Genomic DNA, 26,600 nt, shown 5'->3' with positions numbered 1-26,600 from the left:
TTTGGACCCAGGCCCCAGAAAGCATGTCTGTGGCCCTCTGGATTGGAGGTTTTAGAATTCTGTCATCTTTCTTCTGCTGCTTCCCCTTTGAGTGGCCCCAGAATCCTCGAGTGGCCCTGTTGGTGACAGACTAGTCAGCAGCTTTTGCTAGCTTCTTGGCATCAATGGCTTGATTCAGCCAAGTGCTGTCTCCGCTCAGGAGAGCAGGCATCAAAAGTAGATTTCTTATTTTCAAAATTAGTTACTCTGTAACCCTTAAACCAACCATTTAAGTGTTTCAAACATTCACACACCAGTCTTTTTGAGGGTCGTAAACCTCTTAAGGTACTGTGGAGTTTTCCCAAATCTAGCTATCAAAGCAAGTTTCACATTTTCATACTCTTTCAAGTTCCCCACCACCATTGCAGCATCAGTTGCAACCTGGGGGAGCCTAGACAAAAGCCAAGGAATCGACTGATATCTTGTGTAACCCTGAATCCCATAGTTGTAGTGTTAGGCAAAGTTTGCATGCAGTACCCTTTCGGACCACTACACACAATTAGGACTACAGGTGTAAGCAAACCACCCTTTGGTATAAGTCTGTACTACAGTTTTGGTAGCGGAGCAGCTAGGCTTATCCCTGCAGCTCTCTGGCCGGCCTCCCTTGGCCCCCTTCCTGCCCCTACATGCAAGGCTAAAAACCTCGGGGTCATCTTCGACTCCACACTCTCCTTCTCTCCTCATATATCTGATGTCTCTAAGAAATCACACTACCAGCTGCACCTCCTCAGAGGTATTCTTCCCTTCCTCTCCTTCCCCCAGAAGCTCACTGTCTCCCGAGCCCTGGTTCTCTCAAGGCTGGACTACTGTAACAGCCTCTATCTTAATCTCCCTGCCTCCACTCTCCGCCCTCTGCAACTTATCCAGAACAGAACTGCGAGACTTGTCCTTGGCCTCAAGCCCAGGGACCGTATCTCTCCAGGACTGAAATCTCTTCACTGGCTCCCAGTGGCTGCGAGGATTAAGTTCAAAACCCTCTGCATTGTCCACAAGGCCTTCTGGGGCTTGGGGCCTAAATACCTTCAACTCTCTCTTCCTAAATATCTCCCTTCACGAGCCCTTCGCTCATCCATCTCTAACTCCCTCATGGTCAGCCGCTTCTCGAAGCAACGTGCTGGGGGTAGATCTCTCTCCGCAGCAGGGGCCTCCCTCTGGAACAGCCTGCCTGCCTCCCTGAAACTTGAGGAGAACCATCTCCGGTTCCGGAAGCACCTCAAAACCTTCCTCTTCGCTTCTGCCTTCTCTCTCCCTCTCCCCTGCTAAACCTGCTTAACTCCCCACTGAATTCTGCACTTAACCTGCATCTGGGCCACTCTCAGCGACCTCGGTCCAGGGCCCAGCCACTCTCCACTTGCACTGACCCCCTGGCTCCCCCTGCACTGTGGGACTGTCACTGTATCCCTACAGCCCCCTGCCCAGCACTTGCTCTGCACTTACCTCGCACTTGCCACCAGCTGGCCCTTTTTATTTATCATTTATTATTTCATTACGCCACTTACCTTGTACTGCACTTCTCCCCCCACCTCCTCCCCCTGCACTTTCTCCTTTTTCCCCTTACCTCTGCACTTGCGCGATCTGAATGACACCTGGCCTAGTAGGATCGCTTGTCCGTCTTCCCCTTGTTTCCCTCCCTCCCTGCCTCGTCGCGCCTTGAAACACTTGTGTATAGGCGCGTTACAAATACCATATCATATCATATCATATCAAGAGGGGAATGTGAGCAGTAATGTTACACGGAGGTTTCTTTGATAAATACTTGTTAATATCTGTCGGTTATAAAACCTTCATTAGAAGGAGATATAATCACACACAAATATACTTCAATACTATTTCAGAATACTTTTCAAGAGATGTAAAGGGCAGAGATTATTAAAACATGAAAGGTTACAATTCTTAGACAGTGCATATACTTTAAGTTCACTAGAAGTCAATTCAGTAGGCTAGGCCAAAGTCAATAGGCTAAAGTCTTGGACAGGATAAAGTGGTTCTGGTAAGTAAACGGTAAGTCTCCGCACAAGTTCTTGGAAGTAGTTTGTAAAAAGAATCATATGTTGGGTCACAAGCTGATTAGGCCTGCGAGTTGCAAAAGTTTCAAGCACTTTCACTGCAAAAGCTAAGTACTCAGTCTTATTTCACAGTACCTTACAAATGAAGGAAAAGATGCAGCCGATGACTTCTGTTCCTGTGCCTCAGTTGTGGGGACAAGAGGGAGGACGTCGGGGACCACTGCACTGGGACTGGTCAAAAAGCTGGCACTTGGCAAACCTCAATTCCTGTGGCTGTAAGTAACGCACACAAACTGGTGTCCCTCTGCCTGGTTATAAGGTTTCCCGCAACACTCTGAGGAAAATGCAACCATATCTGAGATTGGTATCCAGGTGGCTTACTGTCTATTTGATTGGTCCCACCAACTCAAAGGGACAAGTCTTCCTTGCAGGGCTTCTCTGTCGATGTGAACTTGGCGATTCGGTCCTGCAGCAGGGCTTCACCGAGCAAACCAACTGTCCAGGAGTTGCAGCAGCCGTCCACTTCATTGTTCGACTCTGCCTTCCAAGCCAAGAGACTTGCCTTTTATTCAGTTCTCTCATTCCAGCCTAGCTGTCACTCACCCAGCAGGGTGGCTGTCCTTGCTGGACAGCCAGCCAATCACCATAGAGTGCATTTTGGTCTCCTAGGAGATTAAGCACGGGGAGTTTTGGGCACCTCCCTCACTTTCTGCCTGCCCCAGACACTCTACTGGGGGAGCGGCTCAGACGCCATCTTGAAACACATGGCTCCCGCAATGTAACGCTACCGGTGGTCGGGAAAAATCATGGTAGTTCGTTGTAAAACCACTGCCACCAGCCATTCTGAGAGGAAAGGGTGTAGCATTTGACTGCTACATGAATATCTAGACACAGGGATATAAGTAACCCCTCCAGCACTCCATTGTAAGATGGGGTGTGCTGGGTCTAGGAATTTAGGACTAGTTAAGTCAATTTCACGTTACTTACTCTGGAAAAAAGTAATTTATCCCAGATAAGGTGTTTACACCTTGAGAAAGTCTGAAGAGGTTTCCCTGTTCTACTGCACTGATGGTGCTTTGATACAAAGGAAAAGAAAAGATGCCTATGGAGTTGTTTAGACTCCATAACCAAAAGAAACATGAGTAAGTAACACATTTCAAAACGCATGAGTGGGTAAAAGTCACTTTTTCCAGGTAAACAAATCTTCCCCAAAATCCAGCAAAGTTGCAGTGGGTCTCAAAGGTGAAGGGAATTGGCACATTTATGAAAAGTCTCCCTAACAAAAAGCACCCAACCAATCCAAAATATCAAGTTTAGCATCATGCATACTCACTGCATCTTTATGCATGAAAGGTCTCTTTGGACTGGAGGACCTAGAGATTGGGATAGAAATATTTTCAAGAGACCCTCATTTCAAGAGCATGTTACATTTCCGTTTCCCTTAATTTGATGTTTGGTTTCAGCTTGGATTTGTAATCTTTTGAATCAAGTCTCATTTTCTCAAGACACAAATCCTGGAATCGGTGATGAATTTTTGTGGGGTCCCAGTGGCTAAAGGCCGAGGCAAAAGGGCCTGTTGAGGCAGAGGGGCTCTCTCCCTGAGACTCCTCACCACTCTGACTCTTCTAAGACATTAGTTAGACTGAGTTATCATCCCAGTATAATTGTACACATTTCCTTGGTTAGTATGTGTGACTGGCCTACTACCCAGACTTTGATTCAACAATCTTGCAATTCATTTTTTTTCCCTTTAACAGGGAGACTCCTGGCCTTGCACATTTCTTTCAGGTTCTCTACTGTTAGAATGATCAGGGTTTCCTGACTGAAGTTATCCATATTTGGCATGTTATAAAATTGCTTTTCTAGTGGAGCTTAGCTTTGTGAAGGTTTTTAGTTGAACAAAAGCAAAGCAAATTCTTAGTGCACCAACTCTACAATAGATCCTCTCCGCCATTGTTGGGCAAGACCGTATGCAGTACCCTTTGGGTGCACTAGAACAACCCCTGACCTGGCAATAGAAACCCAACCTTAGGTATAAGTCTGCACTACACAGGTTGGTAGGGTGTGGCTCATCTCAAGAGGGGTCAATGTGAGCTGTAAGGGAGTTAGAGATTCACAGTGGCAAGTATTCAGAAACTCTTAAACACAAGGTTTCTTGAGTAAACAATTTACCAGTCAGAATAATCCTCCTTCAAAAGTGAGCAATATAAAACCACACAAAATGCACTCCTAAATCAGCAAATACCCATTTAGGATGTCATACAGGCACTACCTATACCCTCAAGTGACTTCAATAGCTAGGGTGCTGTTGGCATTAATATATCACTGTTTTTCAGTAGTGTTAATGGCAAGCGTTCAGAATAAAACAAGTATTCAGTTATTCTTAAGTAGGTAACTAATTTCAAATGCCCCTCACCCCCACGCAAAGTCAGAAAACCCTGTCCTGGAAGGAAGGCAAAACACATAAGTATAAGTCATTCAGGGAGACTAGGCCAGCCAATGTTGTAAGTGGTGAACTGAAGCACTTCTTGCAGGTAAGTAGAAAGTAGTTTCCAATGTTTATAAAGTTTTGGTAGAACAGAAGAAAAGTAGGGCCACAAGCTGATTCGGTTTGTGAAGTAAAGAAGCTGATCGCAACTCTACAATTGCAACCATGCGAGTCTCCAATGGGGACAAGTGGCTACACAAGAGTTAAGTTCTTGTAGACTTTACAGTCTCTTTAGGTTGAAGAAAAAGTGCAGCAGATTACTTCTGTTCCTGTGCAGCTCTGCAGATCACGCCGTTACTGGGCCTCAGTCATGGGGACAAGAGGGCTGTTGACTCCGGCACTGCAATAGGATGGTCAGCACTTGCAAACGGCAAACTTCAAACAAGTGGCTATTCATTGTTTCAGCTCCTTGCATCTACAGCAAATAGTAACATTGCAGTTCCTGGTTGAGGTGGGTTTTCCTTGCTTCTGGGGTCCTGCACTCTGTTGAGGGGGGGATCTTTCTGAAGCTCTTGTCCAGCTTAAAAGCAACGCACACAAACTGGTGTTCCTCTTCTGGCGATCTGGTCCTGCAGCGACTGCAGTGGAAACTTGACCAGCTTCAAGAGGATGTACAGGTGGCTTACTTGGGAGTTGATTGGTCCCACCAACTCCAAGGGAGAAGTCGTCCTTGCAGGGGCTTCTGTCACTACGAATTTGGAGTTTCAGCACAGCAGCAGGGCTTCACCGGGCAAACCAACAGTTCAGGAGTTGCAGCAGGCATCCTCTTCAAGTTCTTCTTCGGATTCCTTTGTCCTGTGGTTGACTCTTCCTTCCAAGCCAAAAAGCCTTGCCTTTTATGCAGCACCCATTCATTTCAGCCTAGCTGTCAGTCACCCAGCAGGGTGGCTGTCCTTGCCAGACAGCCAGCGGCAGTTCATTCCTGTCTCTTAGGAGACTAAGCACTGGGAGTTTCAGGCACCTCCCTCACTTCCTCCCTCTGCCAGACATACTAGCGCTGGAGGAGGGTTTCACTCGTGAAGCCCACCAAAGATGAAACCACCCAAGGGACCAAACCTGGTTTGGAACAGAGTAAATCTCAAGAAGGACCTTTACAACAACAAATGGCAAAAAAAGACGACAGCCCTTTTGGCGAAATGGGCACCTATGGGTTAATTACCGTGGCTGCGACGCAGCCCATGGTAAAACTACACAATGATAGTAAAAAGTAAACCACTGCCACCAGCCATTAACTGTAGGAATAGTAACATAAAAATATTACATGAGAAACTAGGCAAAGGGGATACTAAGTAACCCCTCCAGCACCCTATGGTAAGATAGTGTGTTGTGTCTAGAAAGTTAGAAAATGTCACTTCACTTGGAAACAGTAGTTTCACCAAGAGACGGTATTTAAACCTTTGAGAAATCGAAGACTTTTGTGTCACAATGTAAAGATGATGCCCATCGAGTTTGTCAGACTCTAAAAGAAACTTGGAGAATAAGTCACATTAAAGAGTCCAGCAATAAGAGCTGGCGGTCTCTAATGTAGAAGGGAATTAACACATTTCTGAGAATTCCCCTCAACTACCAAGTGCCTCAGCTCCATAGACTGCTCCAATTGACTTTGCCTGTCCTGGCTCCCTGCCGACTCTTAACTTGTTTTTTTTTGTTTTTTTTTTGCATTAACTTTGTTTTCTGTCACTCAGAGGTGATAACTTTAAGTTATTGCTGGGAAAGGTTTTGTCTATGCTCATTGGAAGATTTGACTGGCATGCTCTGAGACATTTCCTTTCTGCAACCCCAGAATCAAAGTAGTAGTGATAGATAAATGCTATTACTGTGCTTGTGAATGAAGTCACCCCCAGGTGTATGAAGCATCTCTAGAGTATCCACTGAACTTATGCTGATTATGGAAAAGTATTTTAAAGTATACTTAATACATCTTGCCCTTTTTAAAGAACGCTTATTTAAAAACTGTTCAATAACTATAACTGAGTGGAAGTGTTTAGTGTTACTTGCTACTTGTATTTATGAATTTCATTGCTACAGCTAACATTTACCCCTCTTGAGATAAGCCTGACAGCTCAGTCACGCTACCAACTTGTGTAGTACAGCCCTATACCAAATACCAAGAAGACCAGTATTGTGTATTACTACATCAGTTCTTGCCTAATAGCCTTCTACTAAAAGTTTTGTACTGTCTCAGTTGAATGGTTTAACTAAGCCCGTAGTCTGATTTCAGATTAACTTCCCTATCTTGTTTTTCAACAATGTTGTGTATAGGCGTGTTATAACTGCCATATCATATTAGGTTTTCTGGTGTTCTGGTTTCCCCACCCCCTATTGGTTCTTACTTTTGGTAGTGGGCACAGATGTTTGGGCTTTGGCAGTCCTTGTGTAGAAATTCGTTTTTAAATGCTGGTAATGAAGCTAAAGCAACTGCAGTCCCAATGTGGAACATTTTTTTTGTAGAGCATTGTGCTCTGTTCCTTTGGAGGATGGGGATGAAGGCGCTTTAGGGGCCTAATTCTGCCTTCAGAACCCTGGCTCTACAGTCTGCTAATAACACTGGAAGCAGAGACGCAATGGTACTACTTTTTCACCAAACACCCCACAAGTAGAACGTTGAAATTATTTAACTGATAAGCCATACTGTGAAACAGTTGGCCTCGACTAAACTATTTTTCTCTTTTTAAGATGAGACCAAGAAGTCGCCAAAGAAACGTCGAAGTGGAGAGCTTGATTCATTAACTGAACCTCCTTTGAAACGGAAGAGGGTCTCGTTTGGTGGCCATTTGAGTCCTGAATTATTTGATAAGCGTTTGCCCCCAAATTCTCCCCTCAGGAGAGGTGCAACTCCAGCAAGATTAAGTTTGCCATTCAGCACTCCTCGTGCACTTATAAGAAAAAGCTTTGGGATTCGTCACGCAGTTATCAAGGTACTTTAGAAAGTTTTGATATTTTTAGAAGTAAGCAGTTGCTATTGACAATCCTTTTACTGCATTACATTTGCCTCAGCTGTTGCTTTTCTTGCAGAACCTTAATTTTGCAGGTTCACCCTTCTAGGACATACTGCTCTACTTCACTGGCTTTTTCCTTTGGGATGCCACTTTGGAATAGGACCCGCCATCCTCCATAACAATGAAGATGAGGTACAAGAGCAGTTGAGGCGAAGTCTCAGGAAGCGGGAATGATTTAGGACTACAAGAGTCCTCCTAGTGCAGCAACACCCACTTGGACAGTAAATATATGAAAATACAAGATTTATTAGGCCTTTTAGTTTACACACAAAGCATATAAAAACATTGTTGCATATCCTTAAACTTTTCTGGAGCTTGTGGATCTGCATAGTTGGACATCTAGTGGAAGTCGCAGAGTATTACAAGTTTTGTTTTCGAAACTCAAACTGACGCCGACGGCAGGATTACTAATACTATCCGTGTCGGTCCCTCTGTTTTTTCAACCATCGAAGTCTGTTGCAAATGCAGAGGTGTCTTCTCGGCTGATGCCTTTTTGATATTTACTAGTTATATTTGTAGAATTTCTGTTACTTTAATGTTTGCCTCGCCGCGCAACTGCTCATCCACTCGACTGCTCCTGGCGGACACCCATAGTGTTGACGACTGATCGACCAGACGGCCTTAAAGGCATCTTTGGGCTTCAGCCCATTAGAGTAGGAAGAGAGGGGGCAGGGGGAGGTTCTCTATACTGACTCCTGTTTATCCCATTATCCCATGTCTTCTATTTTCACCCAACTGCCCTTTTTTAAACATAATGGACAAAACCCCATTTAAATTTTACTCCTCCCACTGTACATTTCCGTGGAAAGACACGCACCACTGTCTCTCGGGCTCACTCCGAAAAGCACTGTAAATATTGCCAGCTTTTCTGGACAAAAAGCCTAATATCAGCAGACTACGATGGGCTGCTCAAGCTATGCAGGCCGAGGCCCTGTGCATAAACTGGTCAGGGAAATGTGCTGACAACTCCTCAGCAAGATAGTGCACAAGATGCACCAGGAAGAAGTAACTTCTTCCTGGTTGGTCCTATGTAGGCGAGACAGCCTTGGTAACATGTTGAACTGACACAAGGGGGCATCCCTCCACTCACACAATCCATGAATTTGGCAGCCTTGCTCCTGTGGTCATAGTTTGGCCACTTCTTGCACAAAGTTGTAGGATATCCTCTGAGGCACGAAAACCCAACATCGGGCACTGTTTTACTAAGTGGTAAAGATTTGTGATATGGTGCACATCACAATCACTAAATCTGTTGCAATGTTCTCCAGCTAACACTACGTTCTGTACTTGCTAGATTCTGGCCTAGTATTCAATTACCTAAAGGTGCATCTGGTGGCCCCATCAGCTTAAACTTCACAGAACAAGGTGTCCTGGTGGAAAGTCCCTGTCATTAAGGTGTTTATGGAAGGGGCAAAGAGGCTATAGCCCCAATTGCCAACCCTCCCCCGGGTTGGGATCTCAATGTTGTGCTTGTCAAGCTCAGCCTAAAGCATGTTACCTATAAAACTGCATCCCAGGTAGCAATCACCTCTATAGGATAAGTCTAGAGCTACAGGCTTTGTACACAACCCCTTGTCATCCTACACAAGGACAAGGTTGTCCTCTGAACACGTCCTAGATTGTCACCTTAGTTCCATGAAAACCAATCCATATAACTTCCCACTTTCTTTCAGAATCCATCAAACTCCTCAGAAAGAAGCTCCCATCAACTTGATGTACGGTGGGCGGTCGGTCTTGCACTATGTGAATAAAGCCCCTGAAGAAAACAGACCAACTCTGTTTCAATAGCACCTGGTCGTGAAGGTCGCATTAAAGGGTGCCATCTACAGATGGATAGTCAAATGCATTCAACTCTTGCTATTCACTATCCAAAAAGGTTCTACCTTTTACCACAAGAGCACCCTACCAGAGGTACAGGGGCTACCCTAAACATCCTTCTAGACGCCATCTTCAAGGCTGCCTCATGGAATTCCATCCGTTCACACAGCATTACTGCATTGACGCATTCTAAAGCAGATTCACAGATGGGACATGGGTTTCTAAAATGGCTTTGCCGCTGTACCTTCTAACTTCCCACCTCCTTCCCCATATACTGCTCGCTAATCTATGCAGATCATGTGATCCAAGCAGGTCCACAAGCTCCAGAAGAGATACATTACTCTGTTGCTTTTTATCTGCTTGGATATGCGCCCATCCTTCCTCCCCTACTGGAGTTGAAGGCGCATAGATGTTTTCTGGGTTCTGTTTCTGCTTTACATTTGTAATCGCGCTATACTTCATGCAACCTCATGTCAAACTACAATCTGAGGGACCTCGACGCGTGAAGGACCATAGGTACAGTACATGTCGCACTAGGGATAGTAATCCTAATCCTGGCTACGTCTGTTTTCGAGTTTTGAAAACAAATCTTGTAATACTCCACGACTTCCACTAGATGTCAGACTATGCAGAGCATGTGAATCTAAGCAGATAAAAGCACCAGAAGTAAGATTACGGTGAGGAATGTATCCCATATACATCCACCCTCAGCAGAAATAGAATTGCAGAAGTAATTTGCCAATTCTATACAGGTGAATAGTCTGATTCAAGGAGAGAACTCTGTAGAATCAACACGAACCACTTCCCTCCATCTTGAATCCAACCCGAAGATGCATCTTTTGGGTCCAGTACCCGAAAGCAAGTTCCAAAGTTTCTCCAGCATGGGGTCTGGCATGGATTCACATGCTCATGAATATTCCCTGACAGGCTGGGAATCCTCGGTAAAGGGAAAAATCAGTTTCTGAACTGTTTCTCCTAACAACCAATCGCTGGTCTCTGGGTCATACTGCCCCCAGCCAATGGCTGTCCTCTACCTAAGCCCCTCCTTTGGCAGCCGTCTTAATTTTTACTGCACGTTCAAGTGTTGGGAGTCCTCGTGCTATAGCTCTCGAGCTTTTACTTCGTTTTGCTTTTTTTTTATTAATTTTTATTTTTGCTCCATTCGGCCAATCGAGCCTCAAGCTCCATCAATCCATCATCCGTCTAATGAGGACCTGTTTTTCAGAAATTTTCTACGCCCCCTCAAGGGCAATTTTTTGTTAAGCTCACTTCGAGGATTCCAGAAGATTCTTGAAGGCCTACACTTCATGTACATGGCAGAGCATAAGGGACTTTACGCCTCTGTTCAGTATCTGCCCAGGATGTGGGCTGCAGAACATCTTGCTGGACAATGGGCACTCCCTGTGCCTTTATTGCCTACACTAGACCGAATGCACGTGGAGGAGGCCTGTGCGTTCTGTAAGGACATGGTGCCACGCCCCATGAAGGACCATCGCAAGCAGCTCGCCGAATGGCTGCACAAATTCTTCCCTCAAGAGGAAATCTGAGCGGTCTTCTAAGACCTTTGAGGGCGCTCCGGCGACAGGGGCCCAACATAATGCAAAGCACTGTCCGTGGGCACCAGGAGCACCGTTAGTATGGACTCTGCGGCAGCCAGGCCGGGCACAGCATTGCCGGCCCAGTCAACCAAGAGCCAACGCTCCGGCTTGGCGAAGAAAAGGAAGTCGGACAACCCGGGTAAGCTTCTGTAGAAGGCCCGGCCGACTCCGAGCGGGGCATCGACCACCCCCACAGTGAAGGCCTCAGACGCACTCCAATGGTCGTGAAGGCCCAGGTTCACCAGGCAAAGGAGTCTATTTAGAGAGTGGTGGCGTCCCTGGCGAAGGCTGTGAATGCAGTCCCAGTGGAGACTACCAACAAGATGAGTTTCTTGCCCATTGATCGGATTTGTCTTCACAGGCGTCTTCTCATCTCCCTTTCACCCAGTGGGGGGGGGGTCGGGGAGCACACTAGTCAAGCCGGAATCGGATCTCTCCTCAGAGGAGCTCTCGGGCCTAAAGACAGTGCTTGACCAGTTCGTCAAGGCCAGGTCTTACGCGAAGGACCCCGACGAGGTGGAAGTGGAAAGAAACGAGGGAACCAATGAGGGGCGGCAGGACGGTGAGGAACCAGTCAACGCCATGCCACTGCCAACACTCCATCGCAACCGCTGCCACAGACTGACATGTCGGTAGACATCCTATTAGCTCTGCGCACCCTGTGCTCTGAGATGAGGACAAGGATGCCTGCGCCTCCAACGGGAGATCCCGCGGCCCCTGTACCATCTGGGGACTCGCTGCCTGGGAAAAGTCCATGCCCCTTTTCTGAGGGACGACCTCCCGTCGCCAGTACCCAGGGCTTCTCCACCCGATGAGATTGGGTAGTTCCATGCCATGATCTCTAGGGCCAAGAAGCTTTCAAATGCAACCCAAGGAGGGATTCCTTTATCAGCGCCGAGAGGTCCAGAGTAAGACTGCTCTCGAAGGGCTGTCCCTCCTGCAGAATCCATCTTCCGCCCCAGCTAAGAGGGACCGGTAGGAGAAGAAATACAGGGTGCTAGACTCTGCCCCAGTGTCTCAGATCTCTGCCATCCCTAGACTCTGGTCTTGGCAGTGGCCAGGAAGAAATCTGCAGGGTCGGCGGCATCTACTTTCACTTCCCCACTGGACGGCGAGGGAAAAGCTGGATGACGGGGTCATCTCGTCAGCGGCAATGACCATTAAGGTGGCCAACGCTCTCGCCATCGTGGCCCGCTACAACAGGGAGCTTTGGTTTAAGATCGCTCTTCTCCTGGACTTCTTTCTAGACAAGCGGGTGGCGGCGCTTGAAATCCTAAAAGGTGAGGTGGCATCGGACCATGCATTCAGTGGCCACGGACAGTGCCAACACTGGCTTCTACCAGATGGGCAACAGTGTTTGTCTTCGTCAGTGAGGTTGGCTGAAGACCACCAGTTGGTCAGGACGTCCAGACAAGGGTATTGGACATGCCCTTTGGGGACAACTTATTCTGAAGGCAGACTGACTGCTCGCTGCTTGCGCACAAACGGCGACAGCCGTCCATTCGGACCTCAAGAGGCAAGTCCTAGGGTGCATCCAAAGGATTCGGGGGCGGCTTCTCTTTGTACCGACAAACACCCCGTTCCTCAGCCCAGGAAGCCTACAGGGGCCGCGCCCAAGGTGGGACGTCCACAACAAAGCAGGACTGAACCGGCCGTGACATTGGGCCCCCACGCGAGCACCCCGGTGGGAGGCGACAGTGACTAACGCCAAGTGCCGGAGGTTCGCCAGCAGGTTTTCCCAGCCAGGGAGCATGGGGATGCATTCTTCCCCTGGGACGGCCGGTTCCGCTACGCGTTTTCCCCCGTTGCTTCTGCGACTCATCAATCCACTCGATTATCCCGGTGCACCGGCGTGGCCGAGGCAGATATGGTACCCAGGCCTTCTGGATATGTCGGCGTCCCCTCTGTCAAGCTTCCGGCGGACGCAGACCTTCTCGGAGGTTCAATTCTGCATCACGACCCAGGGTTGTTCAACTTGCAGGCCTGGCTCCTCCAGTGCTAGTTTGGTGGATGCAATCTTCCGGCGGACTGCAAGGAGGTGCTTGCCAGGGCTTTGTCTATGCTGAAATGCTACGGGCATAAGTGAAAAGTTTGCAGTCTGGTGCCGTGCACAGAAACTCGACCCTCTACGGATTACGACCCTGCAGGTGCTGCCGTATTTTCTGTCGCTGGCAAAGGCAGGGTTGGCCCATGCTTCCATTAAGGTTCATCTGGTGGTTGTCTCCCGCTACACCAGAACTCCAGGGCTGTTGTGGTCACACTGCTTAGTCAAGGAATTCATTAAAGCACCGGCGTGGGAGCTCAATGTGGTGCTGACTAGGCTCATGGGTCCCCCGTTCGAGCCTATGGATTTGGCGCCGCTGAAGCAATTATCGTGAAATATTGCGTTTCTTGTGGCCATCACATCTGCACGACGATTGGGAGATTCAGGCCCTCTCTTGTAAACCACTTAACTTGACATTCTACGAGACTAGGGTTGTGCTCCGGACGCACCCCTCCATGCCCAAGGTGCCGTCGACTCAGCTCAACAAGCCCTTGGTGTTGCCCTTTTTCTTCCCGTCACCTGCTGAGAGGACTTTGCACTCGCTGGATGTGGCTAGAGCGCTGAAGTTTTACGTGGACCTGTTTGTGAACTTTGGCCCTGTGAACCAAGGGAAGGCCCTCCAAGGCTTCAATTTCCAGGTGTCTCTCCGGCTGCATCACCCATTGTCACTGGTTGGCAAACCAACCGTTGCCTGGCTGTCCGAGCCCATTCGACCAGAGTGATCGCTGCAACTACGGCGTTCTTGTCTGGTGTGCCCCTGCTGGACATCTGCAGGGCTGCTACGTGGAGGTAGACGCACACCTTCACGAGATTCTACTGCATCGACCTAGATTCCAGGGAGGAGTCGAGTCGGCCAAGCAGTGCTGCGCAACCTGTTTTTGCTTGAAGGTCAGCCCGGTGAGGAGGTAAGATGCTTAATGTGTAGCCTTGCCACCTCCTGTGGTTTTACTGACATGTATTCATTCATGAGCATGTGAATCCATGCCAGACTCCCTGCTGGAGAAGGAACAAGTTACTTGTAATTGTTATCCAGCATGGGTCTGGCATGGATTCACATGCAAACCCTCCCGCCTACCCCCGCCGCGGCTCTTCACTGCCACTTACGTGCTACCAAATCTGAAGATGAGGAGGGGGCAGTCATTGGCGGGGGGGGGGCGTATGAGACAGTTCAGAAGTGAAACTGAATTTTTTTTTCTTTACTGGGGATTCCCAGCCTGACGGGGAATATTTATGAGCAAGTGAATCCATGCCAGACCCATGCTGGCAAACAGTTGCATGGAAGTAACTTGTTCCCTACACAAAATAATTCTGAAGGTTTAAATCGCTGTACAGTGTATTTGTGGCGGAGGTTATAGGGTAAATGGGTTTCTTTGGAGTTGGACCTTTTTGTAGCTCTCGCTCTGAACAGATGCTAGAAAACTGAGCAGAAGATTTAGGATTGAAGAAATGGGATTGAAGAAGCCACTTCTTGAAAATATTTTTGCCCTAAAAGGGAAAGTGTACTTTAGTTGCGAGGAACTAGCTCTGTATAGTTCACCATAGGAGTAAATGGGACTGTTATTGGTTAAAGCCAGATAAGTACTTGTTTTTACCCACATTAGTCTTTGCATTGGTTTCTTGATTTTTAAATTGCTGTTGTATTACTTACTGGTTTTCATTTCTTAACTTACTAGTTATTTAATGTGGGTGATCTCTAGATCACAAACTGTACAGTATTGTATAGTAGTGCTAACATTTGGATTTTCATTGATTAGTGGGTTCAGATCAAATACACCAGCCATTTAAATCTGAATAAGTTTTCTCTACCACCTACCCTGACTGACTTTGGCTAGACCAGGTTTTTCCCCGTTCACTAAAAAGGGTGGCCTCTTTCTTACACTACATAGTGGCTACTGTGCCCATTTTCCATAGTCTCCCTCAAGATGTCCCTTCATGCTATTCCTGCTGAGTTGGCACTAGTACTCTTTTCAGCAAGTGTTTGCTACGAGTATTGCAGGTGGAAATGGCAGCATGCCTGCCCCACAGCATTTGCATATTGTACTTTGCTCATCTGCCTCAAAGTCCCTCCGGGTCAGTCGCTTCTCCAAGCAAAGAGTTGGTGGTAGATCTTTCTTCGGCTGGGGTCTCCCTCTGGAACAGCCTCCCTTCTTCCCTTAAACTTGACAATCATCTTTGGTTCCGGAAGCGCCGCAAAGCCCTTCTTAGCTTCTGCTTTTTCTCCTCCTCTCCCTTGCTGACTTCCTGGCTGACACTGATATTGCACTGGCTGCTCTGTTCTCGGGCCCAGGTACCCTCCCCCACCAGTTGCACTCCTGCACTGCCCTCATGGCAACCCCACACTTGGGGACTGTTTCTGTATCCCTACAGTCCCACTACCAGCACTTGTCACCTGCTGGCCATACTTTTACTTGTTACTTATTTTCTTACCCCATGTACTGCACTGTCCTCTCCCCCTCCCTCCCCATGCACTTGCGCCATCTGAGTGACACTTGGCCTAGTAGGCTCGTTGTCCGTCTTCCCTCTGTTCCCCACCCTTGCCGCGTCGCGCCTTGAAACACTTGTGTGTATAGGTGGGTTATAAATGCCATATATCATGTCAAAGGAGACAGCAATGATTACCATTGTAGCTGAGTTTTTGTTGTGCGATTAGAATTAATGTGAACTGAAACTTGTTTTCTGTCTATTTTCTCTTTAGGAACGTTCTGATAAACATTCGCCTCCGACTTCACCAAGTAGGTCATCTAAGAAGTCTCCATCTCCATTTAGAGGTACTCCAGCCACCTCGCCGGCCAAGAGGAGCCCTGCCGTGTCCCCGTCCAAGAGGAGCAGCCCTGCCGTGTCTCCGGCTGCCCGGTCCCCGTCCAAGAGGAGCAGCCCTGCCGTGTCTCCGGCTGCCCGGTCCCCGTCCAAGAGGAGCAGCCCTGCCGTGTCTCCGGCTGCCCGGTCCCCGTCCAAGAGGAGCAGCCCTGCCGTGTCTCCGGCTGCCCGGTCCCCGTCCAAGAGGAGCAGCCCTGCCGTGTCTCCGGCTGCCCGGTCCCCGTCCAAGAGGAGCAGCCCTGCCGTGTCTCCGGCTGCCCGGTCCCCGTCCAAGAGGAGCAGCCCTGCCGTGTCTCCGGCTGCCCGGTCCCCGGCCAAGAGGAGCAGCCCTGCCGTGTCTCCGGCTGCCCGGTCCCCGGCCAAGAGGAGCAGCCCTGCCGTGTCTCCGGCTGCCCGGTCCCCGGCCAAGAGGAGCAGCCCTGCCGTGTCTCCGGCTGCCCGGTCCCCGGCCAAGAGGAGCAGCCCTGCCGTGTCTCCGGCTGCCCGGTCCCCGGCCAAGAGGAGCAGCCCTGCCGTGTCTCCGGCTGCCCGGTCCCCGGCCAAGAGGAGCAGCCCTGCCGTGTCTCCGGCTGCCCGGTCCCCGGCCAAGAGGAGCAGCCCTGCCGTGTCTCCGGCTGCCCGGTCCCCGGCCAAGAGGAGCAGCCCTGCCGTGTCGCCGGCTGCCCGGTCCCCGGCCAAGAGGAGCAGCCCTGCCGTGTCTCCGGCTGCAGTTCAGTCAAGAGTTGTCAGGAGCTCATCGAAGAATACTTCTCCTTTGCCAGTGAGTAGGACACCATATAAAGCCTCACAATCACCAGCTGATGAAACCCTTTCAAAGTTATCTTCGGTTTCATGCCTTCCCGGAACACCTTCAAAAAGGAGAGTTGGAAGACCCTCCAGTGCAAAGGTCAAGTTGCCTCCTGTGTCTTCACCTGATATCCTTGGCTTCAAAACCTCTTCACCTAAGACACCCATAAGGAGGGGGCGTTTTTCCATTTCTCAAATCAAGTCCCCTGTTGAGACTACTTCAGAGTCGACAAGCAAGAACCCAAGAAAAAGCATTGATGGCAAAAGAACTCCATCTCGCAGAAAAAGCAGAATCGGTGCCCTGGATGTAATTCGTTCCAAAAGGAAAAGTGGTGCTACGGAAGCTAATTTGCTAGGTAATTTCACTTTTTCAAGCTTTTTGATAGTAAACCAGTTTGCAAAGACTGTGTGCTTGAGGCGGGAGTTATAGGTTGCGAGTCCAGGGAAGTAAGAATTCAAATATGCAATGTTGTCCTGGCCATATGTTGAAGTATTTGTTGTACTACCACTAACTGGGGTAGTGCAAAAACACCCAGCCAAAAAGTTTAACCATACCTCTTAAAGATGCATAGTTGAGCAGTGCGATAAGACTTCTCAAGTCAGCAGGGTGGCAAACATGCACATACCATACAAAGAATGTTTTTCAGCATCAATGTGGTGTATTTTCTGTTCTCCAGTGTGGGGTCTGGCATGGATTCACATGCTGATGAATATTCTCCTATAAACCAATTACTGATCTCTGGGTCATACTGCTCCAGCCAATGACTGCCCTAAACCCAAGCCCCTCCACTCGCAGCCATCTTCAGATTTTTACTGCATTCAAGTGTTGGGAATCCTCGTGCTTGGCTCTTCGAGCTTTTATTTATATTTTTTTTGGTTGAACTTCGGTCAATCGAGGCAGTGTGCTCCATCGATAATCCTTCCGACCAACGGGGCCAGAGAAGATTCTTCAGGCCTACACACTGTGGATCATGTCAGACAAAAAGGACAACCCTTACTTTTTCAAGCTGTGGTCCGACTACAGTTTGCGGAATGTATACATGGACTACAAGCATTCCCAGTGCCTGTATTGCCTGCACCTGACTCAGAAGGAGGAAGATTGTGCATTTTGCTGTGGCTTCTCGAAGCGCCCTTTGAGGGGCTGACATCAACGGTTGGAAGTGTGGCTGCAGGCCAAGGCCGCTGCACCGGGTGGTACCCAGGGGCATGCATCTCCCAAATCCGGAAAAGTGAAAGCAAACCCCATTTTACAGGGGCGCCCCTTAAATACAGGGGATACATAATCACCATAAACCAGAGTAAATGCACCCCTCTAGGGAATAGTCATGAGGCTGTCTTGCAGAGGACAAGACTTTAATCTTTACTGATCATGAGGATTGGGGCAATGGCAGAGGACTCTGCCATTTTAGGCCTGCAGCTTAAATACTCTTCAGTTGGTCTCTGGATACCCGTAAGAGCGCCTCCAAACTTATCCCTCTTGCCATACAAGGGATGTTGCAGAGGCTCCAGTGTTGCATGGTAATTTTCCATTTGGGACACTCCATAAATTTGCTGAATATGCAAGAATATTGTCTCTGGTTTAGCATAATTTACTATGTTTTAAACATTCATACATCTTCACGCCATTCTCTCAGCACTTGAATCAATAAACGTATTGTGATTGACTGGACCAGTTGGTAAGCCACGTTCTCTCTGCAAGCCTTGGACTCGGTGATGCAACACCGCACACAAGCTCTGTGATCTATTCTTAGCGCAAGCACATTCCTCTTTGGCAAAGAGCCTGCTCTTTACCGTATGTTTTAAACAAAGCTATTTTACAATGTACAACAGTTTTACAAAGTAATTCAACTAATAGTTAAGACGGATTTCTGAACTCTGTCCTGGTGGCGCAGAAGTTCAGAAGGCCAACCTAATTACTTGGAACAGGGTAACCTCTGGACGAGCCAGACCAATCAAGGTAGCGATTGCGCCGGTCAAGACTAGGTCTCAAGAGGGGTGAGGGTGACTGAAGGCCCGCAATGAGCACACAAAGCAAGATCACTTACAAACTACTTATATTAAAAATATATACACATTTATTTCAAGGCCTTTAAAACAATGACCGTAGCGAGAAAATCACAATATACCGATAGTAAACCAACACATACCATATCAACACAATGTATATACAAAGACAACAAGTCTCAAGCGTTGTATGCACGAAATGTGTAGTCCACCTAAAAGGGAGGGAAAACAGGCAGTGCGCAATAATGCTTAGACCCAGTTCGCCTTCAGAGGCACCTAACTAGATGGAAGTCTGAGCCCTGCGAAGAGTGGGCCTTGTGCTCAAAAGTACCTGCACGCGCTGGTGCCAACGGGCAAAAGGAGAAGCTCTTCGAGGGAAATCGGGCAGTTCAGTTTAGTGCACCAAAGAAGAACAATTTCCGCGACTCAAGCGCAGCCTCCACAGTGGGCAGAAGCAGAGCGCGAGTACGGAAAAGGGTGCTGTTTGATACAGCTGGAAAAGCAATGGGCTCCTGCAGGAGGGCGACCAGATCCTAGCTATGCTACTCACCGGTCCCCGATGCAAGCAGACCCAGGCTTCTCCGTCAGTTTCAGCAGCTGGCAGGTTCAGAAGAGCAGGGAACGCCTCGTCGTGTTGAGTAAAAAGACGTCCCAATCGAAGAAACCCGCACAGTTGGTTAACACAGCAGGGCAACGGAGTGGCCGTGTATATCTGAGCCAAATGTACACTACTCAGACCTGGGAACGCCAAGTGTACGAAGCGTGTGAGAGTGACAAGGACTCGAAATACTACACAACCTGGCGGCGGTTACAGAGCAAGACTCCCGTGTAAGCTGGTCAGTCAGCTGGATGGCCCAGAGACGCTTCCGAAGGCTTACTGGCAGGAGATGGTGAAGATGCCGAGAATAGCTGTTCCCGCTATTCCAAGGGTCGAAGTACCAGTACAGGCCTTCTGGTTCGATCAAAGGTGAAAAGGGTTTCACAAGGCGACAGCAGTGCAGAGAAGTCCTTCAGCGGGTCACCAGCGATTCCTCGGTCCAGCCTCTTGGTTGCAGGATACTTGGCTCCTGTATTCCTTCGTTCGTGAGAACTCAGGAGATCGACATGGTAGTGGTGTTTCCAGCCCCCTCTTATCCACGGTTCCCTTCGCGCCAAAACGGAGGGGACCCAATGGGAGATCCGCTCATCAACACTCTCACCATTCGTGGACCAATCACGGACCACGGTGGTCCCAGGCATTCACACCACCCTAGACTTTCTGGCACCCAGGATGTGTATTGGGACCAGACATCCCAGCCCACATCCTGGAGGCACACACAAGACATGTAGAAGCCCGCGAAAGCATCCGTGTTTCGCGGGAAAGTACATGCCCAAATAAGGAAGGCCCCGGGTCGGCTCGACCTGGGGAAGGTGAAGGCAGCAAGACGGTCAGCGGACAGGACAAAGGAGTCTCGTGATCTGGCCATTTTGGGAGCCAGGCCACCATTTTGGGTTAAGTGCGGAAAACGCGCTTAGAATGCCAAAAGGAGCTCAAAACACAAGAAAACGATCGCTGCCACCATTCCCGTCCCTGAATCACTTGCACCGATCAGATACCATCCTAAACGAGTATCTAGGGCCTGTAGAAGGCTAGAAACCCAAGAGAGCTGTAACTTAGCTTACAGTGTCCTCTTGTGTCATGTTGCACGAAGTCCGCAACATGATAAAAGAAACTACGGGAAACAGCGTTCCCCGGTACTGACTGTCTTAAGGGCATGTCAGTTTCCCCGTAAGAAAGGAGCGAAAGCCCAGAGGAGTGCGGCAGAAGGCTGCACTTCTCTGGCAAAGTCAAGAACAAGGTGAAAAACAACAGCAAAAAGTTTAGGGGTTGCCACATGGAAGGAAAATTACCTACAATTACGAAATCTTTCCTAATAGTTGGGATTGAAATATAAGATGCAAATAACTATATTTAGTGACTGGCCACGCCTCTGATTATTTTTGCATGAAAAAAGCTTTCCCAGTGCTATAGTGCTTAGAAGTCTTGCCTCATTTGTAAAGCACTTGAGGGGTGCAGGAAGGCGCAAGCCAAAGGCGCTCGCTTCTCTCCAACAAAAGCTGAGCAGGATTTTAAGTCCTTTGAGGGAGCCCAACACAAGGCCAAGCACTGCGTCTGCTTCCGTGAGTGGATGCCATGCGAAATGGACTGCAAGTATCGGATGGCCCAGATCAGGACAGAGGCAGAGACACTCCTGCACCCCTTGTGCGAGAATACGGAAATTTACCACCCCAGTTCCAGACAGCAACACCAATTAACCAATCCACTAACAGTTTCACCCCTCTGCAAAAACCCCTCAAACTCTAAAACAAACTGCACACAAGGAATACCGATTGTAAAACACCCCAAGCACAGCCAAAGGACCCACCGGGCTGAAGCCGCCAACAGCACATCGCTGCTCTCTTGCACTTTTACAGCTTATTCCCACTAACTCCACCCACCTTCCCCTTTCTTTCAGAGCGCCAGTGGACTGCGCTGTACAAATATCCTTTAACATTAACTTCTTAAAAGTTTGGTAAAAGGCTTAATTGGAACACAAATTACAAATATTCATAAGCAGGGCAAATACTTTTAGAGTCAACTAGAAGAGTCATTCAATAGGCTAAGCCAAAGTCAATGGGCTAAACTTGGATAGGTTAAAGCACCTCTGGTAAGTAACGGAAACGTCTTTGCACATGTTCTTGGGAGTCTTTGAAGTAAAGAATAATATGTAGGGCCACAAGCTGATTAGATTTGCGAGTTGTGGAAGTTACAAGCACTTCTACAGTAAGAGGTACGTTCTCTTAGACTTGTTTTACAATACCTTGGTAAAGAAGAAAAGATGCAGCTGAAGACTTCTGTTCCTGTGCAGCTCTACATGTCTCACTGTTCTGAACCTCAGTCGTGGGGACAAGAGTGAGGCCGTCGGGACTCCTGCATTAGCAACCGTAAAACTTTACTTTCAGTGGCTGTTTTGTTTCAGCTCCTTGCGGTACAGCAAATGGCAAGAAGCGTGGTTCCTGGCTGTCAAGGTGGACTTTCTTCACATCTGAGGTCCCGCACGAAACTGAGGGGGGGGGGGGGGTAAGGGGGGGATTATTCGGGCTTGGTCAGTCCTGCTTCGTGGGAGTTCGGAGGATCTTACAAAAGCTTTAGGCCATCTTACAAGCAACACGCACAATCTGGTGTCCCTCTCCCTGGCTCTAAGGTTTCCTGCAGCAACTCTTAGGCAATTCAACCAGCTCCGAGATGGGTGTCCTTGTGGCTTACTTGGGAGTTGATTGGTCCCACCAACTCAAAGGGAGAAGTCGTCCTTCCAGGACTTCTGTCAATGCGAACTTGGCGATTCGGACCTGCAGCAAGGTTTCAACCAACGTCCAGGAGTTGCAGCAGCTGTCCTCTTCAAGCTTTTCGGTTCCTTCGTCCAGTGGTAGACTCTGCCTGCCAAGCAAAGACTCGCCTTTCATTCAGTTATCTCATGTTCATGCCAGCATAGCTGCCACTAACCCAGCAGGGTGGCTGTCCTTGCTGGACAGTCAGCCAATCATCGGTGCATTTGGGTCTCCTAGGAGACGAAGCAGAGTTTCGGGGACCTCCTTCACTTCCTGCCTACCCCAGACACTCTGGAGCCAGAGGCGGGGTTTCACTCCTGAAGCCTGCCAAAGGCGAATGAACAGAGACCAAACCTGGTTTGGTGCACAGAGAAACTCGCACCATTCCACAAAGACCTGGCAAAGAAAGATCTGGAACCATTTAAACAACTATGACTAGATGCCATTTTGAAAAAGATGGCTCCTGCAGTAACTTTACTGGGTCTGCGAATGGTCATGGTAAATGCAAACCTAGGTAGTTCAAAACTAAACCACTGCTACCAGCCAGTCAATTGAGGAAAGGGTAACATAAAAGATGTTACCCATTTCTCCAGCATGGGTTCACATGCTCATGAATATTCCCTGTCAGTCTGGGAATCCTCAGTAAAGAAAAAATCAGTATCAGTTTCGTTTCTGATACGTCTTTCTTGGTAGTAACCAATCACTTATTTCTGGGTCATACTGCCCCCAGCCAATGACTGCCCTCTCCCTAAGCCCTGCCTCTGGCAGCCATCCTCAGATTTTTACCGCACGCTCACGTGTTGGGGAGTCCTCGTGCTTTAGCTCGAGTTTTTGCGCTTTTTCAGGAGCCTTTTCTAATTTTCGGTTTAATTGAGCCTCAAGCTCCACCGTTTCTACTTCCAATAATGAGGATCCGTTTCGGAATTCTTCTACGCCCCCTCAAGGGTGAAGTTTTCGTCGAGTTTACGCTGCTTGGGGGTTTCCAGAAGATCTGCGGCCTACCTCAACAGACATGGCCCAGGACAAGGGAAGCTCGATGCCCAGATCCAAGCTAACAGCTGCCCTGGATGCAGATTACAAAACGTTTTCAAGGACGACGAGCATTCGCGATGTCTCTACTGCCTTCATGAGGACAGGACAAGCGTGGAGAAGGGACTGTGCGTTCTGCTAGAACCTTTCGGAACGGACCAAACAAGATCGTCGTTCCCGCCTTGCCGCCTGGCTGGAGAAGGGCACAGCAGGTGAGAAGGCGAAGAAAAGTCTGAGCGGGCTTCTATGTCCTGTGAGGGCGCCCCAGCGACGGGGGCCCAACAGAAGGCCAAGCACCGAGTCCGCGGGCAATGGGAGCGCCGAAAGGTCGGGCTCTTCGGCTGCCAGGCAGTGCGCGACTTCCCCGGCATGTTCAACCACGAGCCAGCGCTCTGGTTCGGAGTAGAGTAAGTCTGAGAACCCGGGTAAGCTGCTGGAGCGGCCCCGGTCGATCTCGAAGCGGGAGCGAGGTGCTGACCCTCCCCCCATTCGAAGGCCTAGGACACACCTAAGGTGGTGAGGGCTTTGATCCAGTCAGCAAAGGCCTCTAGTAGTGGTCGCTGCGACCCTGGCAAAGCCGCTGAGATTATGCCAGTGGAAACGGCCTCTGGGGCCCAGAGTATCCCAGCCACCGCAGAGGGAATCCTCTTTCCAGCCCATCGTTAAGACCTCTGTGAAGTCCCCGGTGGAAAAAGAGGGGAGGGGGGGGGCAGTGGCCATTACAGGCTCGGAATCAGCCTTTGAGGAGGATCTAGTGGAAACCGAGAAGGGCCTCAACGAGAGGTTCATAGGCCTCAATGAGAGGTTCGAGAAGGCTCGATCCCAGGGGCCGGTCCCTGCTGACGTGATCGATGAAGAGGGCCCAGTGGAGGGGGCATCCCGCCCGCAGCCATTACCCGAGCCCCGGGATAGCTCGGTGGACATTTTGTTGCTGATACAATCCTTATGTACAGAGATAAGGATGAGATTACCACGGACCCCGACGGAGGATCCAGGCCCATCGGGGGAAACCCTCCAAACAAGCGGAGGAGTCCACCCCTCTCCGCCCTTCATGCCCGTGAGGCTGGTGGACCCTTCATCCCCCCTCGCCGGACCCGAGAGAGGATACGGGGATACACAACGGACATCCCGTCATCACATCACCTCCCCCCCCCCCCCCCCCCTCAGGCTTCTCCAGCCGACAAAATTGGCCCCTTTCACGCCATGATAACCAGGGCATCTGAGCTCTTCCAGCTCTGCCCTGAAGAACAAAAAAAGGAAGGGCTTCTTTACCAACGACGAGAGGCCAAGAGGAAGACGGTCCTCGCGGTGCCTTCGCTCGATGACATCTGGGACGAGGGGCTTGCTATCCTCAAGAACCCTTCCACGACACCCGCCAAGAGGGACGGGTACGAGGAAGTACTGAGTCCCTGATGCCGCCCCCTTGTGTCTCAGGGCCCAGCCCATGCCGGACTCTGTCGTCTCGGCAGCAGCCAAGAAGAAAGCAGCGGGTGCGGCGGCTTCAACTTCCACTTCCCCGCCGGACAGCAAGGGCAAGAAGTTGGACTCCATGGGACGACGAGTCATCTCGTCGGCGACGACTATTAAGGCGGCCAATGCCTTAGCGATCGTGGCCCGCTACGACAGGGAGCTCTGGTTCAAGATGGCTCCCCTTCTAGACTTCCTACCTGACAAGAGTGCAGAGGCCCTACAAATTCTGCAGGAAGACGAGGTGGCGTTCGATCACGCCATAACGGTGGCAACAAACATTGCCGATACCGGATTTCGTCAGCTGGGGAACAGTTTGCCTCCGACGAGGATGGCTCAAGGCGACGGACTTTCGCCAGGATGTCCAGACCAAAGTATTGGATATGCCGTTCAACGGCAACAACCTTTTTGGTAAGGCGGTGGACGAGTCGCTCCAGGCCATAAAGACCGACTCGGAGACGGCCCGGGCCCTAGGGGTACTTCAACGACGGCCCTTTCGGAGCTCCGGAGGCAGACTGGGTGCCTCCAAGGGATCCAGCGTTGGCTCTTCCACATACCGCCAGGCGGCCCGCTCCTCGTCCCAGGAGTCCTACAGAGGTAGCGGCAAGCAAGGGGATCCCCGCTGTCGCCAAGGAGGCTAAGGCGGCAAGGCCTCCTCCAAGCAAGACTGACCTGGCTGTGTCGTCGGGCCCCCACCTAAGCACCCCTGTGGGAGGCCGGCTGACGAAGTTCGTCAGCGTGTGGGAGTCCTTCTCCACCGACCGTTGGGTGCTGGACACCCTGGCCAACGGATACTCGCTGGAGTTCCAAAAGTGCCCTCGCATTCCTCCCGTGGCCAGGAAGGAGAATCGCGTCCTTTAACTGCTGTTGGAGGTAAGGGCGATGCTCAAGAAAAGGGCCATCGAGCTCGTCCCCAAGACACTCTGGGGCTCTGGAGTGTACTCAAGGTACTTCCTCGTCAGAAAGAAGACAGGCGGTTGGCGCCCCATCCTGGACCTGCGTCTTTAAACAAATGCATCAAGACGCAGAAATTCAGGATGGTCACCCTCCAGCACGTGCTGGGACAGCTGGAGGAGGGCTTCTTCCCATCATCGTTTGACTTGGAGGATGCTTACTTCCACATCCCCATTCTAAAAGGATAGTTTCTCAGGTTCGTGGTTCAGGGACGCCACTACCAATTCGGAGCCCTACCGTTAGGATTAAAGTCGGCACCCAGGGTATTCACCAAGTGCCTGGCAACAGTGGCGGCGCGGCTGCGCCTGCGGGGATACACGTCTACCCCTACCTGGACGACTGGCTAATCCAGGCAAGGACAAGAGAACTTGCCGTCGAACACACAGCGAGGACTGTCCGGCTTCTCATGGGACTGGGGTGCGCCATCAACTACCCCAAATCCCACCTGGTTCCGTCGCAAGTAGCGTGGTTTCTGGGAGCAAAGCTCGATACAGTGGGGCAATTGGCCTCCCCGTCGGAGGAGAGGACGAAGACCATTCTGGGCAAGGTGCAGCGCCTGCTAGCCACGGACGTGGCCAGGGTGAGGTCCATCAAGTCCCTCCTTGGGATGATGTCCTCATGCATCAGGAGTTCCTCGATGCCCGCTGGTTTCAGGCGACGGGCTGCTTCGAAGACAGGATCCCTCTCGACAAGGAGTTCCGTCGGGCGATCCTATGGTAGGGTACCCGTGCTCACCTCACTACAGGCACAGACTTTCAAACCCCAGCGTTTCAGTAGACTGTGACGATGGGTGCCTCTGGAGGGTTGGGGGGAAGGGGGGGGGCGGCACACCAGAGATCTCCACACAAGAGGCCTTAGGCTCCCGGAGGAGAGGTCTCCAACATTCTGGAGCTCCGAGCAGTGTTCTGGGCGCTCAAGTCGTTCCGTCCCTCAAGGACAAAGTGGTGAGGATCTTCAACGACAGCACCCACCACAATGTTTTACATATGGAAGCAGGGGGGCACCAGATCCCCAGCCCTATCCAAGGAGGCCCAGGATCTGTGGCACTGGGCCGTCGCCCAGGGGATGTTTCTGGTTCCCTTCCACTTGGCAGGAATAAAACGCCATCGCCGACTCACTCAGCAGGGAGCTGCGCTCGTGCCACGAGTGGGAACCAAGTCAGGACCAGGTGGATCAGCTCTTCCGACGATGGGGCAAACCACG

General features: G+C 50.0%; 1 protein-coding gene across 6 annotated transcripts in view; it reads left to right on the top strand.

Moving 5' to 3' along the window:
- MKI67 (marker of proliferation Ki-67) overlaps positions 1-26,600 on the top strand; it is a 231,321-nt gene that overhangs the window by 87,278 nt on the left and 117,443 nt on the right. For all 6 annotated transcript variants that reach the window (XM_069611472.1, XM_069611471.1, XM_069611470.1 and 3 more), the window contains 2 exons: positions 7,210-7,451; positions 15,688-16,951. In XM_069611472.1, coding sequence (XP_069467573.1) covers positions 7,210-7,451; positions 15,688-16,951 — 1,506 coding nt within the window. The remainder of the gene's footprint in view (positions 1-7,209; positions 7,452-15,687; positions 16,952-26,600) is intronic.

Source organism: Ambystoma mexicanum, chromosome 8 (assembly GCF_040938575.1).
Source record: "Ambystoma mexicanum isolate Mex_15411 chromosome 8, UKY_AmexF1_1, whole genome shotgun sequence".
Taxonomy (NCBI): domain Eukaryota; kingdom Metazoa; phylum Chordata; class Amphibia; order Caudata; family Ambystomatidae; genus Ambystoma; species Ambystoma mexicanum.
The sequence above is the reverse complement of the archived record's forward strand: the minus strand, read 5'-3'. Positions and strand labels throughout refer to the sequence as shown.